At 37.9% G+C, this 21425-nt stretch overlaps 1 protein-coding gene across 1 annotated transcript; it reads right to left on the bottom strand.

Annotated features, from left to right (window-relative positions):
• Positions 1-1388: 1388 nt before the first annotated feature.
• On the bottom strand, positions 1389-19728 carry LOC137638491 (NEDD8-conjugating enzyme Ubc12-like). Its single transcript, XM_068370586.1, has 5 exons — positions 19481-19728; positions 15543-15637; positions 14380-14469; positions 13218-13334; positions 1389-3982 (listed from the first exon to the last, which is right to left on the bottom strand). Exons 1-5 carry the CDS (start codon positions 19584-19586, stop codon positions 3842-3844), a joined length of 549 nt encoding a protein of 182 aa, XP_068226687.1. The 5' UTR covers positions 19587-19728; the 3' UTR covers positions 1389-3841.
• Between the last annotated feature and the right edge of the window lie 1697 nt (positions 19729-21425).

The following is a 21425-nucleotide window of genomic DNA, read 5'->3' as shown; positions in this document are numbered from 1 at the left end:
GTTAAGGTCAAAGGTCAAGGTCAAGCATGAGCAAAAGGTTGAGAAATATGCTGCCACGGCAGTGAATGAAAATCCACACCAATTAATACATGTTAAGGTCAAAGGTCAAGGTCAAGCATGAGCAAAAGGTTGAGAAATATGCTGCCACGGCAGTGAATGAAAATCCACACCAATTAATACATATTAAGGTCAAAGGTCAAGCACGAGCAAAAGGTTGAGAAATAAGCTGCCACGGCAGAGGTCTGCGCTCTGCTGAGTGCCCCTCTAGGTCTTGATGGATCCAAATCCTAAAAGGGATCTTCTCAACCAAAAAGTCAAGAATTATTTAACCCCTTTACCCCCATGGACGTACCGGTATGTCCTTGCAAAAAAATGCTATAAAAATATGTTTTTCATATTTTTTTATAATATTTTGAGAAACTTCTGGCATTTTCCAAGAGAATGAGACCAACCTGACCTCTCTATGACAAAAATTAAGGCTGTTAGAGCAATTTAAAGAATATATACTGCAAAATGTGCTGGGAAAAAAATAACCCCTTGGGGGTTAAGGGCTGGAAATTTCCAAATAGCCTGGGGGTTAAAGGGTTAAACTGTCGATAACAACATTCTTCACTAAATATTTCTGGTTTCTATTACTTAATCTTACTAGCAATAACTCCAAACAAAGAATTATCCTTAATATCTCTTACTTTTAACATTTAAGTCAATCACTTTGATTGAAATTAACAGCAGTGAACTCAAGCATCTATAAACTACAATATCTACTATCCAATATTGCTTGAAGGTACACTCAGCGGCCATGCTATTCTATCTAATATATCTTCATCTTAATACTGTAATTATTGAACAGAATACCAAAATAATGATTGTTACACAGCTTTACTCCCGTTTAACCCTCTTACCCCCAGGCTATTTGGAACTTTCCAACCATTAACCCCCAGGGGTTATTTTTTTTTTCAAGCACATTTTGCAGTATATATTTTTTTAAATTCCTCCCACAGCCTTTTCGTCAGAGAGGTCAGGTTGGTCTCATTCTCTTGGAAAATGCCTGAAGTTTCTCAAAAAATTATTAAAAATATGCAAAAAAAAAAAAATGTAATAAGCAGTTTTTTGCAAGGACGTACCGGTACGTCCATGGGGTTAAAGGGATGAGTTTTGTGAAACGTACCAGTACGTCCTTTGGGGGTAAAAGGGTTAAGTACTAAGAATGCATCTTGAAATACAGCTCCTTTCGTAACAATCATGTCTAGGAAAAGTTTTGTAAATCTCAAAACAATATCTGCCTCTTAAAAGTTATCCGATAACAATATTTTTCTCAAAACAGCAATCTACTCACAAAACCTTCAACACCAGTAAAGTAAGTTTTGTACTTCAATAAAAACAAGAAACACCTTGATATACTTCACTTCTTTATTTGCTTTACAGGAAAATCCATCAAAATACCATGATATACGACTCAGTTAATTTCACTGTAACATTAAAATAAATCAAATCTTGTATTACAACGGTCATTTGCTTCCCATAAGCAAGTTATTTTGCTTTTCTTTACTTCTCACAAGTACAGGATGAAAATAAGTATAAACACTTTTATTAGAATGAAGAAAAGCACCTGATAACTAAAATAAAATTAACCTACGACAGATAAAACATATCCTCTGTCAAAAATGCTGTACTAAATCAAGTTTGAATCACAAAATACGATGGGAGACAAGGTAGTCTGTTAAATGGGCAAAAATTGATTTAATTCTTCAAGAAAATGATAAAAACATGGAATTAATAAATTATGGATATTGGAGGTTCAACCTAATACAATAAATTCCTAAGAATACGGATATCCACAGACTTTAAAACATACTAAACAGAAAAGGACGACGTATCTTAAGCTTCCCAAAGGGCCTTTGTCAAAATCAGTGAAATGGAGACTTTTAAATAATTTCCACCTTCACAAATATGGTATCTAAACTGCCAACAAAGAATGTGAAGGGGAATGACAGATCATCCTCGCTTGAATGGATCTTGATTAGTGGGAGAGAAAATCAGCATAATGAGACCCTCGTACAGAGGGGAAGGGATTTTGAAAGGGTAAGATCACAAGACTCATAGTTATAGAGGACGAGATGTCCCACACACTCGCACACACACACAGACTGACACATGGGAGGTGTAGAAAGGTATAAGAAGAATCCTCAGACACAAAGAAAATTGAATTAAGATGAGATGAAGAAACGTGACAATGGCTATAACTCTAAAGAGCCCTCAACAACAAAAGGAACGTAGAGAATAAAAAATGAAGGTTATGGTGTGCCTCTCATAGGTAAAAACTATACATGAGAGAGAGAGAGAGAGAGAGAGAGAGAGAGAGAGAGAGAGAGAGAGAGAGAGAGAGAGAGAGAGAGAGAGAGAGAGAAATGAGATATGACTAACACTCAAAAGAGACGGCTTGGGGATGTATTATTTATACATGATAAATTTGAGGAGACATTCATGCAAACCATCAAAAACATAAGTGAAAGTATGCATAAATTACACTTACAAAAGGGGGAAAAATAGAGAAGTAAGACGAGTCCCTAAACAAAAGGCCACCTACTCAAACTAAAGAATGTAACTGCAAAAAAAGCAGGCAAGAATACTCTGATTACTTAAAAACATTCAACATGAAAAAGAAAAGAGGAAGGGTAACAGAAAGAGGGGAAGAAATTGAAGACTCCTATAGAAAAAAATTTGCGTACTAAAAAGAGACAATCTTGCTAAATAACCTTGAAGATTTGAGAGAAAAAACTAAAAACCTGTTTTACGTAAATGCTAGTAGGATTCAAAATTTACATGGACAAGACATGGCTGTGAAAAATTGTGTGAAAAGCATAAAATCAAAAGCTCTATTTGCTAAACTAAGGGAAGTGAGAACACACTATTCGCTTCCTTTAGAAAAATCAAGTTACTTCTTCCAAACCCCAAAGGTTATATCACGAGGCATCTATGAAGTGTGTGGGTATTGTGCATGACTGGACAATGTTCTACCCCTACTGTACAGTATGATGCAGCGATCATTCAATGTGACGGTAACAGGCAAGTTGCTGGAGTTCTTAATGGCTATTTCTTTAGTGATATATGTAAACTTATCTCTCCATGAGGTATTAAACAGAAAAGCTTTCATGACATCAAGACACATTCACCTATCTACTTCCAATTACTGTACTGGATGACCTTAAAAGCGTGAGAGGCAAAGAATCGGCGGAACAGGCTGGTTACTCAAAAAGGTATGTAATGAATTCCTTCCGTCACAAATATCCTTGATGTTGAAAATGTGAAACAGCACAGATTCATCACCACAGTGTCACTTGAAAGGTGTAGATTTAAAAGGGTAACTATTTTCACACAAAGTCCTCACAATCTATAGGTATTTGTATTAGCATTGCAGTATTTGCAAGTTTAATTTGCAAAGGATATATCATTTTCTTCAAAAGACTAATGAACGGAATACTCTCGACACACCGCAAAGGTTCAACAACACTTGAGAGAAACAACTGAATGTCTGAATCCTGTCGATGTGGCAGGTCCATGATCGGGTGGATGAAAGCTGCAGGAGGGGGGGGGAATGGAAATTGGCAGAGACAGCACCACGATTCTAACGGAACCCATTTACCTCCAAAGGTTGCGGCTGCTGCTGCCTACAGGACCTGCACAAATCTTACCACAGTAACCATATAAAAAGCTGTATCTGCAAGCCAGTTAAATAACTCCATTGTATAAAATAACATAGCCACTATATCTTTTGTTGCTTTAACACTACACAACCCAACCCCAATGGTAGGTTTAAGAATTGTGTAATTAGTGTCACATGTCACTTAAGGCAGCGATCAAAGTAAACATTGCCGATGTAACCGCCCTTCATACTCCTCGTTACATTCTGTTCGAATAGTCGCCGATTGTTCTGTAACACTTCCGCAGCTTCCTTATTCAATGGGTCCTCTGGATTAGGCTCCTGTTGGAAACAAAGAATAAAATAAGGACTTTAAAAGTAGGGGATAAACGTGTCAACTACTGCAATTTCTCTCTTGTTCAATATATGCAAACCCTGAAGTTATAATAAATTTAATGTCAAACTGTCTGACCATTTTCTAAGGAATCTTGTTAGTCTTTTCACTACAATTTCCCATTTATTACTTAAATTTCTAATTCCATAAATTTTGTACCTTATATATCACTTAATCTTAAGAGTGGTACGGAAACATGGAGTGGTGAAGTTGATCACAGGGAAAGACTTCATCCTCACATCTCAACTAAATAAGGATGGATTATCCTCTTTCTACTTGTCTTTATATGATTATAATTTTGAACTTATTAAATATATAAAAAAAAATTCTAATAAAATTTATTCTTATATTCACCACATGTTCGTAATGTTTCTCCAAAATCTCAGCTTAATCGACATTTATTCATAAAATTTCAAAAGCTTTTGAAATTTTTTTATTGTCTTTCCCTTCAATAAAGACATGTCCTTAAGGGCTTTTTATACAAATATAATTTACCGACATCAGCAAATTATCTCCATGCAAAGGCAAAGTGTTTTAGTGCAAATGCTTACTATCTTGTTAAGATTATTTGCCGCTAGTTAACGGCATCAGTGAACTATCCCCGTGTAAACCGACCTTTAGTAAATGGAAGAAACATTCTAGTGGTAACTGAAAGACAATCTCCTTGTCTTTTCAGTTTCGGAAGCATGTTGGTACTCACAGGACCTTCATTACAAAATATTTACTCTAAAGGTGTTTAGCTAGTTTTATCAACGTAACATCTCAATATTTACTCTAAAGGTGTTTAGCTAGTTTTATCAATGGAACATCTCAATATTTACTCTAAAGGTGTTTAGCCACTTTTATCAACGTAACATCTCAATATTTACTCTAAAGGTATTTAGCTAGTTTTATCAACGTAACATCTCAATATTAACTCTAAAGGTATTTAGCTAGTTTTATCAACGTAACATCTCAATATTTACTCTAAAGGTGTTTAGCTAGTTTTATCAACGTAACATCTCAATATTAACTCTAAAGGTGTTTAGCTAGTTTTATCAACGTAACATCTCAATATTAACTCTAAAGGTATTTAGCTAGTTTTATCAACGTAACATCTCAATATTTACTCTAAAGGTGTTTAGCTAGTTTTATCAACGTAACATCTCAATATTAACTCTAAAGGTATTTAGCTAGTTTTATCAACGTAACATCTCAATATTTACTCTAAAGGTATTTAGCTAGTTTTATCAACGTAACATCTCAATATTAACTCTAAAGGTATTTAGCTAGTTTTATCAACGTAACATCTCAATATTAACTCTAAAGGTGTTTAGCTAGTTTTATCAACGTAACATCTCAATATTAACTCTAAAGGTATTTAGCTAGTTTTATCAACGTAACATCTCAATATTAACTCTAAAGGTATTTAGCTAGTTTTATCAACGTAACATCTCAATATTAACTCTAAAGGTATTTAGCTAGTTTTATCAACGTAACACCTCAATATTTACTCTAAAGGTGTTTAGCTAGTTTTATCAACGTAACACCTCAATATTTACTCTAAAGGTATTTAGCTAGTTTTATCAACGTAACATCTCAATATTAACTCTAAAGGTATTTAGCTAGTTTTATCAACGTAACATCTCAATATTAACTCTAAAGGTATTTAGCTAGTTTTATCAACGTAACATCTCAATATTAACTCTAAAGGTATTTAGCTAGTTTTATCAACGTAACATCTCAATATTTACTCTAAAGGTGTTTAGCTAGTTTTATCAACGTAACATCTCAATATTTACTCTAAAGGTGTTTAGCTAGTTTTATCAACGTAACATCTCAATATTAACTCTAAAGGTATTTAGCTAGTTTTATCAACGTAACATCTCAATATTTACTCTAAAGGTGTTTAGCTAGTTTTATCAACATCTCAATATTTACTCTAAAGGTGTTTAGCTAGTTTTATCAACATCTCAATATTTACTCTAAAGGTGTTTAGCTAGTTTTATCAACGTAACATCTCATTTCTAAACAGTATATCCTCGGCACAATGTTACGGATATAGCTGTAACAATTCCAGATGAATCGAGTGAGTATTTTCACCTACATTTACAAAAATGCTTCAATATGAAAGGACCTACACTATTTGAACAATAACACATCTAGACTAAGAATTTTAAAACTTATGTTACAATGCTTCTTGAAAAAATGTTATTTTTATTAGTAAAATAAATTTTTGAATATACTTACCCGATAATCATGTAGCTGTCAACTCCGTTGCCCGACAGAATTCTATGGAGGGATACGCCAGCTATCACAATACTAGAAGGGGGTGTACTTACCAGCGCCACCTGTGGCCAGGTACTCAAGTACTTCTTGTTGACACCTCCTCAATTATTCCTCGGTCCACTGGTTCTCTATGGGGAGGAAGGGAGGGTCGATTAAATCATGATTATCGGGTAAGTATATTCAAAAATTTATTTTACTAATAAAAATAACATTTTTCAATATTAAACTTACCCGATAATCATGTAGCTGATTCACACCCAGGGGGGTGGGTGAAAACCAGTGTACAAGATTAAAGGATAGCTAAGTATCCCGTATTTCATATAATCAGTTATCCACAATAACAATGAAATAATAAGTACCTGGTAAGGAAGTCGACTTGAACCGTTACTCTGCCTTTAATAAGATCGTCTTCCTTACTGAGCGCAGCGTTCCTCTTGGGAGGCTGAATCAACTCAAAGGTGCTAAAGTATACAGGGCTGCAACCCATACTAAAGGACCTCATCACAACCTTTAACCTCGGCGCTTCTCAAGAAAGAATTGACCACCCGCCAAATCAACAAGGATGTGGAAGGCTTCTTAGCCGACCGTACAACCCATAAAAAGTATTCAAGAGAAAGGTTAAAAGGTTATGGGATTATGGGAATGTAGTGGCTGAGCCCTCGCCTACTACTGCATTCGTTGCTACGAATGGTCCCAGGGTGTAGCAGTACTCGTAAAGAGACTGGACATCTTTGAGATAGAATGATGCGAACACTGACTTGCTTCTCCAATAGGTTGCATCCATAACACTCTGCAGAGAATGGCTCTGTTTGAAGGCCACTGAAGTAGCCACAGCTCCCACTTCATGTGTCCTTACCTTCAGCAAAGCAAGGTCTTCTTCCTTCAGATGAGAATGTGTTTCTCTAATCAGAAGCCTGAATAGTAAGAAACTGAGTTCTTAGAACTTGGAAAAGAAGGTTTCTTGATAGCACACTATAAGGCTTCTGATTGTCCTTGTAAAGGTTAAGACCTTTTTAGATAGTACCTAAGAGCTCTAACTGGGCAAAGTACTCTCTTCAGACCATTCCCCACCAAGTTGGACAGGCTTGGGATCTCGAACGACTTAGGCCAAGGACGTGAAGGAAGCTCGTTTAGCAAAAACCGAGCTGCAAGGAACATGTAGCCGTTTCAGATGTGAAAACAATGATCCTGCTGAAGGCGTGGATCTCACTTACTCTTTTAGCTGTTGTCAAGCACACGAGGAAAAGAGTTTTTAATGTGAGGTCCTAAAAAGAGGCTGATTGGAGAGGTTCAAATCTTGATGACATAAGGAACCTTAGGACCACGTCTAGATTCCAGCCTGGAGTGGACAACCGACGTTCCTTTGAGGTCTCAAAAGACCTAGGGAGGTCCTGTAGATCTTTGTTGGTGGAAAGATCCAAGCCTCTGTGGCGGAAAACCGCTGCCAACATACTTCTGTAACCCTTGATCGTAGGAGCTGAAAGGGATCTTACTTTCCTTAGATATAACAGGAAGTCAGCAATCTGGGTTACAGTGGTACTGGTTGAGGAAACTGCATTGGTCTTGTACCAGCTACGGAAGACTTCCCCTATAGACTGATAGATACTGAGAGTGGATGTTCTCCTTGCTTTGGCAATCGCTCTGGCTGCTTCCTTCGAAAAGCCCCTAGCTCTTGAGAGTCTTTCGAAAGTCTGAAGGCAGTCAGACGAAGAGCGTGGAGGATTGGTGTACCTTCTTTACGTGAGGTAGACTTAGAAGGTTCACTCCTAGAGGAAGAGTCCTGGGAATGTCGACCAGCCATTGCAGTACCTCTAAGAACCATTCTCTCGCGGGCCAGAGCGGAGCCAACCAACGTCAGCCGTGTCCCTTTGTGAGAGGAGAACTTCTGAAGTACCCTGTTGACAATCTTGAACGGCGGGAATGCATACAGGTCGAGATGGAACCAATCCAGCAGAAAAGCATCCACGTGAACTGCTGCTGGGTCTGGAATCGGAGAACAATACAACAGGAGTCTCTAGGTTATCGAGGTAGTGAACAGATCTATGGTTGGCTGACCCCACAGGGCCCAAAGTCTGCTGCAAACATTCTTGAGAAGGGTCCACTCTGTGGGGATGACCTGACCCTTCCGTCTGAGGTGATCTGCCATGACATTCATACCGCCCTGAATGAACCTCGTTACCAGTTAGCTTTCGATCTTTAGACCAGATGAGTAGGTCCCTTGCGATCTAGAACAACTTCCACGAAAGAGTCCCTCCCTGCTTGAAGATATAAGCCAGGGCTGTGGTGTTGTCAGAGTCCACCTCCACCACTTTGTTAAGCTGGAGGGACTTGAAGTTTATCAAGGCCAGAATAACCGCCAACAACTCCTTGCAATTGATGTGAAGTGTCCTTTGCTCCTGATTCCAAGTTCCCGAGCATTCTTGTCCGTCCAAAGTCGCACCCCAGCCCGTGTCTGATGCGTCCGAGAGGAGACGGCGGTTGTGTTTCTGAACAGCCAAAGGTAGACTTCCTTGAGAAGAAAGCTGTTCTTACACCACGCGAGAGAAGACCTCCTCTCTTCGGAAACAGGACTGAGACCGTCTCTAGCGTCATGTCCTTTATCCAGTGAGCAGCTAGATGATACTGAAGGGGGGGGAGGTGGAGTCTCCCTAACACGATGAACAGGGCCAGCGATGAAAGTGTCCCTGTTAGACTCATCCACTACCTGACTGAGCATCGGTTCCTTCTCAGCATGCTCTGGATGCATTCTAGGGCTTGGAAGATCCTTGGGGCCGACGGAAAAGTCCGAAAAGCTCGACTCTGAAGATCCATACCCAAGGAGACAATGGTCTGGGATGGGACGAGCTGAGACTCCTCAAAATTGACCAGGAGGCCCAGTTCCTTGGTCAGATCCATAGTCCATTTGAAAATCTCCAGACAGCGACGACTTGTGGGAGCTCTTAAAAGCCAGTCGTCTGACGGAGCCGGACACAAGATCATGGTACTGCTGCACAGTCTGTGAACTGTCAATCATGGGCAAGCGAGGAAGTACAGTGACAACCCGAATCTGTCTAGACTGTCTGGGTCGTACAGACAAACTCCTTATCGGGTTGCTGAGGTTGCCGCACTGCGTCACAACAAGTCACTTCTGTTGGTTGTTGAACGTCTTCCCCGTGACACATTGACTCCGTAAACAAAAAATCCTCTAACAAGGACTAAGCTTGGACTGCATGTCTTGTAACACAGCTCAAGGTCTATGGGAGCAGGTGTGGTAACAGACGGGATTAGCGACTGAAGTGGAACCATTACCTTCCCTGGAAGCATGTTATGCTTAAATAAAAGTCCATAGGAGGCTATGCAGCTAAAGGCTCCCTCCAAATGACAGAGTCCTCAAGGGAATATCAGAAGGAGGGAGAAAAGAACTTTCTCATCTACAGGGACCATATCCTAGAAAAGCTAAGTTCTCTCAGTGAGGGTTCACTGGTGCAAAAGCAGCAGACTAGAAGGCAACGTTATGAAACTGCTTGACAGTCTAGTGAGTTGGCAACAACCAAAGATGTGTGACTGAGAAGCATGCGGTAAGGTATGCAGAGCATGTTGTATGCAGAGTATGCTGTATGCAGAGCATGCTGTATGTAGAGCATGTTGTATGCAGAGCATGCTGAATGCAGAGCATGCTGTATGCAGAGCATGTTGTATGCAGAGCATGCTGTGTGCAGAGCATGTTGTATGCAGAGCATGCTGTATGCAGAGCATGCTGTATGTAGAGCATGTTGTATGCAGAGCATGCTGAATGCAGAGCATGCTGTATGCAGAGCATGTAGTATGCAGAGCATGCTGTGAGCAGAGCATGTAAGGTAAGCAGAGCGTGTGCATGGCGTTTAACATTTCTCAGAAATTCCATGACCAGTGCTAGAGTGCTTTATGCATGCTTGCATGGGGTTTTAATATCAACATAATATATACCTTACATTCATAACTCATGATTCATATTTTTGCCATATTTTGCGATATTGTTAAAAATATATTGCCAGGAATACAAATATATTTTTATAAGTAATACAAATAACCTCCATTATCATAGGTTTGAAAATGGAGGTAAGGTATGCTGAACAGCAGAGTCAGAACGAGCTGGAACAACAATAGTTGTGGTTTCCTCTTCAAGACTCTGTTGAGGGAACACCTGAGGCTCAGTCTGCAAAGGCTGATCAGCAGAAGGTAGGCTCATGGGTGGAGGAGGCTGACTCCTGGCATGAGTGGCTGAACTCAAGGGTTGCGCTTGCTGAGTGGTTGGCGGATGCGCAGTAGCAAGTTCCTGAGGAACGAGTTGAGGTTCCTGCGGTGTGAGCTGAGAGCGAAAAGGTAGTGGCTGCGCAGAACGCAGTAAAAATCTCGCAAGTTGAGGCTCCTGAGGCAGGCTAAGGTGTTGAGGTGCTTGCCTTGAGGAGGGTTGAGCTCGCTGCAGCGAGAGCTGAGGAGACTGACTCATGGACGGGAGAGGTTGTTGTACCTCAACCGAGTGTTGCATCACTGGTGGAGCAGCAAGTGGAGGCGGAGGAAGAGAGGTATAATCCTCCTGATCCCATTGTAAAAGTTGCCTTAAGGAAGGCGGAGGCTGAACACCACTGGGAACAGCAAACTCAGAACGTGGCTCAACATCGTACGCCTGGCAGGTGGAACTGCGATCAGGCGGAGCGAGCGCAGGCGGAGGGAGTGTAGGCGGAGGCGCAACACTCTCAGCCTGACACTCACGCATCAAGTCCGAAAGCAGTGCTTGCATGGACTGTAGTAGAGTCCACTTGGGGTCGGCAGAAACTACAGTAGGCTGAGGTAAAGCCTTAACAGTCGAGCTCTGTTGTGGCAGAACCTTACTCCTCTTAGGCGGAGTGCATTCAACTGATGACTGAGGAGAGTCAGAGCTAACCCAATGACTGCATCCGGGTTGTTGAACTCTAACTTCATACGTCTGGCATAGGTCTGGACTTTACGTTTAAGAGGTCTTGAGACCTGAGACCAGCGTTTTCTCCCCTAAATTTCTTCTGCAGACGAGCAAAATAAGGGCTCAATCGTCTGCGGGTGGGAGTGACGGTCTCGGTAAGACACGCCCACAACCACCGAGGATACTTCTGTGCGCCGATCAAGGCCTGCTGAACCCTTCTGCCCTTCGACATTGCTTCTCCCCTGGGCTTGGGAGCTTGCAAGAGGTCCCGGACTGGGAGGACGACTGGCGCGCACAGAAGTACCCTCACGCACAACACTGAACTTTGCGCTAATCACTTATCACTTTGATTTTCTGTTTGCACTTATTTCACTGAACTCGAAACTTTAAGTGGTTGTACCTGAAACACGCAATTCTATCCTTTCTCAAAAGTTAGTAATTGCGAAAACAGAATTACAATGTAACAGAAAAATCTAATGAAAGATAAATAATTCAGTGGCTGGAAAGAGACTAAACACTAGATCACTCTAGAAACGTTTACCTTCTTCCCCTAAAGAGACTAGGGAGAAGAGTAAAAACGATAACAACGTTATTCGTACGCCTGGCAGGCTTGAATGAAACGTTTATTCTCCTCTTTCTCCCTCCGTCTCTATCTCTCTCTCTCTCTCTCTCTCTCTTGACTTAGAACCTGAGAGAAGAGCCCAATCATATATATCGTTAAAACATATTATTGTTAAAGGAAAAAACTGAAATATTTCCCAAAATGAAAAGTTCCTTTATTAGGATCAAAACCATTAAGTTAAGAAAGAATGAACAAAACGCTAGACACGGTTACTCTTACTGCAACGTGAAACCGTGAAAACTCTTTCTCTATCGTAACGATAGAGTGCAAGTTGAACGTTCTGAACGTCAACAACTGCAGAGACAAAACAAAACGTTAGTTCAACTTTGAAAACAGTACTAGACTATCAAAGAAATTCTTTCAAAGACATTAAAATAGCATAATATGTTAACAGGTAAAACCGAAATGACGGGCTCAATGTTAATTAACTTCGGTACCAAGAAAAGACCGCCTACTATTAGGAAGGTCGAATATAAACAAATATAAAAATTAATTTTAATAAGTTTATAATAAAAGGAAGTTAATCGAAGAGGCCTATAAGAGGCGGAGAGATATAAAATAAATCTATAACTTTTGTTACAAAATCAAGAAAGAGAGTCTATACTCTCTTAGACACCAACACTTCCGTCTAAGGGAAGGGTCGGCCATTGAAAGGTGAAAGAGAGTTCATACTCTCTTCGACACCATAATTAATCAAATTAATTCCAAAAGCTAACTAAGCTAATATAGAAGTTTCCAGTAAAGCGACAGCCGAAATCAAAGAGAAATACTTCACCAAAGTCGTGAAAATACTCCAAGAACATAAGCGTATCCCAGAACGTCTTGCCGGAAGCACGACAGAGGAATAATTGAGGAGGTGTCAACAAGAAGTACTTGAGTACCTGGCCACAGGTGGCGCTGGTAAGTACACCCCCTTCTAGTATTGTGATAGCTGGCGTATCCCTCCATAGAATTCTGTCGGGCAACGGAGTTGACAGCTACATTATCGGGTAAGTTTAATATTGAAAAACCTTACTTTTCATTTTCTCTTGTTTAAGGGTATACTCGGGCACGCTATTCTATCTTATTTCTCTTGCTCTTGTTTGTTTTCAAGTTTTTATAGTTTATATATAAAAGAACTAATTTAATATTGTTACTGTTCTTGAAATATTTTTTGATTATTTATTACTTCTCTTGTAGCTTATTTTTTTCCTTATTTCCTTTTCCCGCTAGGCTATTTTTCCCTGTTGGAGCCCTTGGTCTTATAGCATTTTGCTTTTCCAACTAGGGTTGTAGCTTAGCTTGTAATAATAATTTGCATGAACAAAAAAATTATGCAATACACAAAAATTATATATAAAACTTTAAAGAAACAAATCAAAGACAATATACTAACGAGGAACAGATATTGGAGCCCATAGACGATGGAATTGATGGTGAGGACGGGCTTCCAATCCTCACGTAAAATGTTAAGGCATACATTTCCTTCTAAGTCTATGTTGGGGTGATACACCTGAAAATAGATTTGAGCCATTAAAATGACCTTGAAATGTCCTTAACTCGTACATTTTTAAATAAATTCTGTGACCAAATAATCAAATGCAATAATCCCTCCCCTCATCAGACACAGTATATCAAGGGCCTGTGTACTGGTAAGCAAAAAAGACCCTGTCTTAAAACCTACACCAGAAGCAAACAGAGGATCTTATTCTTAACCCTTTTAACCCCAGGCTCTTTGGAAATTTCCAACCCTTAACCCCCAAGGGGTTATTTTTTCACCAGCACATTTTGCAGTATATAGTTTTTAAATTGCTCTAACAGCCTTAACTTTTTTTTCATAGAGAGGTCAGGTTGATCTCATTCTCTTGGAAAATGCCTGAATTTTTTTTTAAAAATTATCAAAAAAATGAAAAAAAAAAATTTTATAAATTTTTTTTGCAAGGACGTACCGGTACGTCCATGGGGGTAAAGGGGTGAGTTTTGTGAAATGTACCAGTACGTCCTTTGGGGGTAAAAGGGTTAAAAATTATTTCATAGGATTTTCCAAAAGACCACTTATACTATTTTCATCATGAACTGTAAAAGGGAATATGTTCTGTGCTTATTAAAAGGGAAAATAATAAAGAACAGAATGAGATCAACATTAATAACAACAAAAAATCAACTGAAAAAATTCATCTGATCGACATCTAATTCAGAAGAGGATACAGAGCAGAATAGAATTTGGAAGGTACTTCAAATTCCCAAGTTCACTAAACAGTACTACCACAGACCTCAGCATATATCAGCAGAATCTTATTTCAATCAAATAATCCCACTAAAGACCACACAAAAAAAGAGAAGTGTTCTACTTTCAAACTCCCTCTTGTTAAATTTACTCTGTTATAGTTTCTTTCCTTCTCTGCCATAAATACTTCTTCCTTCTCTTTTCCATGTTTGATTTGGACCAGGAAGAAAAGGTATCCTTCAGCCACCCATCTGTAATTACTTGAAAAAAAAAAAAAACACATTGGTACAAATAGCTTCACAGACACTGAAATGTATGGCACATTACTTACCATGGTTTCACACTTGACTTTGGGTGGCTCATGAGGATAGTTAGGACCGACTTTGAAACTGAAAACAAACCGTCCCCCTCTATAGAAGCCCTGAAAGAAAACAAGATAGATTTCAAACTTCTCAATTCAAAATGCAGATTATAACATGATTGCACATATAACTTTTCCAAACATAATATCTAAGAAAAATCTAATTTCTGGGCTCGACCTGTGTCGCCCAGTGAAATACTCCTCTAGCACCATTTCTAAGGCATAGATATTGCTGAATATACCAGAGAAAAAGAGATGCATGGAATGCCAGGAATAAACCTAGCTCGCTCACTCATTGAGTGTTGGTATAGAAAACTGTGGCGTGATTGAACCCCGATCATAGATCCCTCACAAATTAGACCTCTCCTTCATCAACATCCCCCCCCTCTCTACCCCTACATCTCCCCACCCCCCATCTTCATTCCTCTTCAGAACGTGTTTTGTTTTGCTCGTTCACTGGGCGACACAGGTTCCTCGCCCCGAAATAGATTTTCATTCGTCAAAATCCCTTATTTACACTAAAATAATAAAGGCCTTTCCATTCAAAATTTAGTGCTTTGCTCGATCAAAAATGATAAAAGTATCTTCATTGGAAATTTAATAATAATAAACAGGTTTAAATTACATCAGTATTGGAGATTTTTAAAGCAATTTCACAGTTCCATAGTGTTATCAAACATGGTTTTCAACTGTTTTACCTTACCTAGTTGACAAATTCTTTAATATTACCCTGATTCAATATTCACCTCTCATTAACAAATCCACTGGGCAAGTCCTATGAGTCTAGAAAAGTGACTCCGTGGTCTTGTTACATTTTATTTACGACAAAAATATCTATAATAATTGTACTACTTGTCAATCAGTCTCTGCCATATTGGATGAATAGGGACGAGTGCATCAAAAGACATAAGGCATAAACCTGTGTACTATTCTTTAACCTACAATCAATCAAGTGTTTTCTTTTCATGTTATTTCTACAGAAACACTGTCCATCAAAATAAGTAAAAGGTTTTAGTAATAAAAGGGTTCTAATTTCCATACCTCCAACAAACGAAAACATAAAAAAAATCAAGAGAACAAGTAAAAAACAGACACCTTCTCCAAAGTCTTGGAGGCATCTATACCCAACTCACCTCATCTGGACATATGATTAGTTTAAAATTCAAGAGATCGTCAGGATCTGTGAACTCCGTGTCGCACGTTTTTGGTAACGTCAGTTCGTTGATGTCTGAAAAAAAAAATTACGACAAATCAATAACAGTCTTCTCTTTTTTTTGCATTGAGCTTGGAAGCTCAGCTCCTAATCATTCTCCTGTATTCAGTATCTTGAACAGTGTACAGTAACTAATACAATACTAATTGGAAGTATTAAAAAAATAGATAAAAACGTACTCTTGATAGGAAAATCAGATAAGAAGTGCACTAACCCAGCCACTGAGGGGGAACAAGCCAGCCTCAACTTGGTGCCGGTCCCAAGCCCGGGTAAATGGGGAGGGTTGGCGGCAGGAAAGGCATCCGGTGTGACGATCTGAACGATCCCCCGGTCTCAGAATTCTCCTCGACATTGTATAATGTTTTTTTTCAACCATTAGCTCGCTTCGCTCGCATGAAAATAAAACATCAAGCTCATAGGTTATGGCAAGCGGTAATGTTGAGCTGCGCACGCTAACATTACAGGAAAATAAAACATCAACATTGTATGCACTGGCAAACGGCAATGTTCGCGCATGCGCAGATTATCAAGGAGAATTCTGAGACCGGGGGATCGTTCAGACCGTCACACCGGCCATGAAAAATTAGCCAAAACCAATATAGCCGGTGGAGATTGTGAGATTAGAATTAATGCTAGGGTATATATATGATGAAGTGTGGGACAGAGGTAGATGGAGAACGCTGGCCAGAAATATCGACCCCACAAAGTGGGAAAAGATGCAGACAAAGATGAAGATAGGAAATGGACTCATTAAGATGGAAGAAGGATCAGAAGTTACAATGAACTAAAATGTGGACATTAAGATGAATTTAAGGGGATCTTGCTGCGAGAGGCTGACAAAGAAATTAAGAGAAGCAGCAGGGCGGTAAAGATTACTGAAATGGTAAGACACGGTTGAGGTGGGAGGAACGGAGAGAGTATAGAGGGATTAAGAAGAGCCTGTAATGGGGGGAAGCACAAGAGGGAAGCTAAGGATTAGACAACACGATAAAGTGAAGAAGGCTTAGTAGAGGAGGAATTTGATAGAAGATGCTTTCGATAGAAATAGTTGAAGAAGACACATCAAGACACCTGACCCCTTGTTTCAGCGATAGCAGTGGGGAAGATGATGATATTGGATTTAGCAATGTCATTCAAAAATGTTTATACCACAAAGTTTTAGCAACATGTAGTCAGGGTTTGTGCCATTAAGCAAATACAGTATTGTATATCTTAAATTCTCTCAAATTAGTATAAATATATTTCAAAATGTTAACAAATAGGAGGCTCTGTTTATCTGAGGTCAAAGTATATGTTAAAACAAACACGGAAACGATGTTTCAACTTTTTAAATAATTGGGATATATTTTTGCTTCAAAAACTAAAGGTTGCCATAAAGTAATTTTGTTCTCAATGATATCTAAAAGAAAGTTTTTCATTCACTAAAAGCATTAACATGTACTAATCACTATCCAATATATGGATATCATTCAAACTAGTAAACCGTATCTTATTACTGTACTCTGTACTAGATTTTCCTGTAAACTGAACTGTATACACAAAATAATCTTACCCATAAAGACAGCTCATATATGTTTCGAAGAGGAGTAAGCCTTTCTCTAACACACCTTTCCTATGAAAATTATATTTTGTATGACAAAACAAAAATAAAATACAAAAATAATTACTATTCCAATGGCACTCATAACCATTCAAGTTTCACGTTCCTTAACCTAACCTAACCTAGGACATCATGTCCTTACTTATTAGGAAGAACACAATCAATCCGCATTAAAGACCAAAAACGTTGTGACGTGCACATAGATTAGGTATCAATAACACCCTACAATTTCACAACATCAGGAACTAATGTTGTTTCTGAATAACTTCTCCTTGTTACAGCATTGATGAAACATGATCTGAGCTCCTATAGCATCGCAGATTTTACAAATAGAATTAGTTTACTTCAGACTATCCTACCCTAAGTAAGCACTGTATTGTAATGCAATGGCCGGAATGGTTTTCATGTTCCGTATAAGGGACAGGATTGTAAGATAATGAGGGTACCTCCACTTATCCTTCATTATAGCAAAGTGATTTTATTAGGACATGGGCTTCAATCAGGACTTAGGCTTAACCCTATCATACCCTAAATATGGTATTTTCATTATAAAATAAATTTTTGAACATACTTACCCAGTAGTTATATATATAGCTGACGTCGGGGACGTAAGCTATATATATATAACTACCGGGTAAGTCTTATGTTTAAAACTTGAAAGTTCAGAGCAAACCCAGTAAAAGATAAAAATGGAAAATTTTTTTTCAATATTTCTGGCACTCGGTATGATTAATACCGTTAATAATCCATCTGTTGACAAAGGCTGATTGGTTGAATTTTGACGTTGAATTAAACTGAAATCCAATGTCAAAGTGGACCCAACTTCCAAAACACTGATGCAAGAGCAGGCGACCTGAAGGCTAGGGAAGGATTACCATGAGTAAAGCCCGCCTACCTTAAGCCCGAATCAGGCCATGACTTTATAATGTGAGTGCAATTCCACATTAAAATAAAAACGCAACTACTATGGGATTTACGACGACATGAACCAGCTTAATAAACATATTTTCTTTAAAATTCCAACTGGAATCCCTTCAGTTTATGGTGGCCTGGTGGTAGCGTCTTTGCCAGGTGATTGCCAGACTTGGGTTCGAGTCCCGCTCAAACTCATTAGTTCCTTAGGTCGCTGCAACCTCACCATCATTGTGAGATACAGATGGTGGGTTTGGGGGAGCCTATAAGTCTATCTGCTGAGTCATCAGGAGCTATTTCCTGGCTCTCCTTGGTCCTAGCTTGGGTGGAGAGGGGGGCTTGGGTGCTAATCATATGTAATATAGTCAGTCTTTAGGGCATTATCCTCCTTGATAGGGCAATGTCACCGTCCCTTGCCTCTGCCATTCATGAGCAGCCTTTAAACCTTTAATTCTGATTAGTAATGAGACAGGAATAGCTATTACAGATCTTATAAGGAAAAAAATGCTTATTGTATACTATAATCAACCGTGGCCCCTACAGAAATACTTCGATTTTGATGAGTAAAAATATGTCAATCTAGGTCACTCTAGGTCAAGGGGTGGGTTGTAGGACTTAACGTCTAACCCGCAACTCCTGATATATAAGGATACAATATCCCAGGATATATCAGGAGAGTTAAGTAAAATATTTGTATTTATTAGTGATGCTGTATAAATATTTCCAGAATAAAGATTTCAACTTGAAGACGACATTAAAATCTGAAAGGACTAAAATAGAACGGTATCATTGCTAGCTACAGTATCCTCACAAAATCCTAGTTGGCCAAGGTTAAACTAGGAAACGTCAAAAAAATAACCACTGATGCTTAAAATTCAATCTAAAAATACAAGAAAATACATCCGAATAAGCTATAAAATAAATCTATATTTAGGGAATCTTAGCTAATAGGATAAATAATAAAATAGGCGATAATAAGAGAGTCCTATTAGGGTAGGTAGGCTACGAAGTCCTTTTCCAATTTCATTTTCGTACACATCTTTATAGTTAGAAGTTTTATTAGGAAATCAGATTGTATATGAGGTTATACAATCATTAAAAAATGACTTTCAAACCCAAAACTGAGCCCAAAATAACAATTAAAATAATAAAATGGGCGATAATAAGGGAGTCCTATTAGGGTTAGTAGGCTACGAAGTCCTTTTCCAATTACAATTTCGAACACATCTTTATAGTTTGAAGTTTTATTAGGAAATCACATTTTAAATGAGGTGCTACAATCATTAAAAATTACTTCCAACCCAAAACTGAGCCCAAAATAGCAGTTAAAATCATTAAATTCTTACCTTTAGTAATTCTGAGCTGGGCAGCGGAAGCCCTCTTCTGTGTTCCCTGTTTCGGCGCTTCACTTCCATCTTTCTTCTGGTTTTTCATGGAAAATAACTTGATCATGATGGCAGCGAATTCTTTTTTACAACTAACACAACGAACAGCGAATATTGGCGTAGTTCCGTGGCCACATTTAATTCACAAATCCCTGGGTCACTTCGCTCTCTCAGGACTGATGGTTTGTTGTGGTGGGATCTTCCATGATTATTTCGACTGAATTATCGTACATGAGCCTTAAAATTGTCGTTTTTCAACCAAAATTATCGTACACAGTTTCAATATAATTATTAGGGTGTTACATGATTGACTTATTTCAAAAGATTTTAGTATAATTGTTTAATTAAACCCACACACACCTACATTGTTTATACCTTAGGTATGTATCGTACATCGTATCGGACCCAAAATAATCGTACACGTACTATAATTATCGTACGAATGGCAACCCTGTCTTCAATCGAGAGGTGACTGTGGCTGAGTGAGGCCGCCATGATGAATCAAGGCAATTGTTGCACTTTTTGGAAATCATATTATTCCGTCTCTTTAATATCTTTTTTAGAAAGTGTTATAATAGTGACCTGAAAACTATTAAGTCTGAATACAAATGCTAGCGAAATAACTGATAACGATACAGAGCAAAATATTAACTGGAAAGGAATCATTTTTTCATACACCAAGGCCCGCCTGAACAGACCTTTAGTGTTTGATGGAGGGCGAGAAATAAACCTCTAAAAGTAAAAGTAAGTAAGTATATATAGATCCAGAATTTTATAATTTTATCATTTTATGTGTACTATAGATAATCATTTTTCATTTTAATACTTCATCAAACCATTTAATCGGTAAAAGTAATGGAAAATAGACTATGAAAAGAAGGTAAAGTTGCATGTATTGGAGATCATATTATTCTGTCTCTTTAATATCATATATAAACCCAGAATTTGATAATTTCACCATTTTATATATACTATAGATAATTATATTTCATTTTAATACTTTATTAAACCATTTAATCTGTAAATGTAATAAAAAACAGACTATTAAAACAAGGCAAAGCTACACGTATTGGAAATCATATTATTCTGTCACTTTAATATTAAATATAAACCCAGAATTGTATTATTTCATCATTTTATAGGTACTATAGACAATCATTTTTCCTTTTAATACTTTATCAAACCATTTAATCGTTAAAGGTAATGGAAAATATACTATCAAAAACAATAACGCAAGTGTTCTTGAGCAAATTCATATCAAACCAGATAATTGAATTACAAAAATGTAAAAAAATAATACTTCAACTCAAAGTGAATATATTATCTTATTTTGTTTATGCAGTTAGTTATAATTACCTATCAGTCGTATCCGAAATTTCCTGAATCCAATAACAGTTAAATATGATTTCCAATACGTGCAGCTTTGCCTTGTTTTAATAGTCTATTTTCCATTAATTTTACAGATTAAATGGTTTGATAAAGCATTAAAATGAAAAATAATTGTCTATAGTACCTATAAAATGATAAGATAATACAATTCTGGGTTTATATTTGATATCAAAGAGACAGAATAATATGATTTCCAATACGTGCAGCTTTGCCTTGTTTTAATAGTCTATTTTCCATTAATTTTACAGATTAAATGGTTTGATAAAGCATTAAAATGAAAAATAATTGTCTATAGTACCTATAAAATGATAAGATAATACAATTCTGGGTTTATATTTGATATTAAAGAGACAGAATATTAATGTTTACTGTACATTTCATCTGATAGTGTGGGATATCTGGGAGAGCTGTTTTGTCCATTCATGGTTTTATGATTACTCTTGCTTGTCCCTGAAGCTAATAGAATGGCATTGGGGGTACTTCCTTGTTATTTTAATTATCAAATTAATATGGATTA

The sequence above is a fragment of the Palaemon carinicauda genome, chromosome 3, assembly GCF_036898095.1.
Source record: "Palaemon carinicauda isolate YSFRI2023 chromosome 3, ASM3689809v2, whole genome shotgun sequence".
Lineage (NCBI taxonomy): Eukaryota > Metazoa > Arthropoda > Malacostraca > Decapoda > Palaemonidae > Palaemon > Palaemon carinicauda.
Note: the sequence above shows the minus strand (reverse complement) of the source record. Positions and strands in the feature narration are given on the sequence as shown.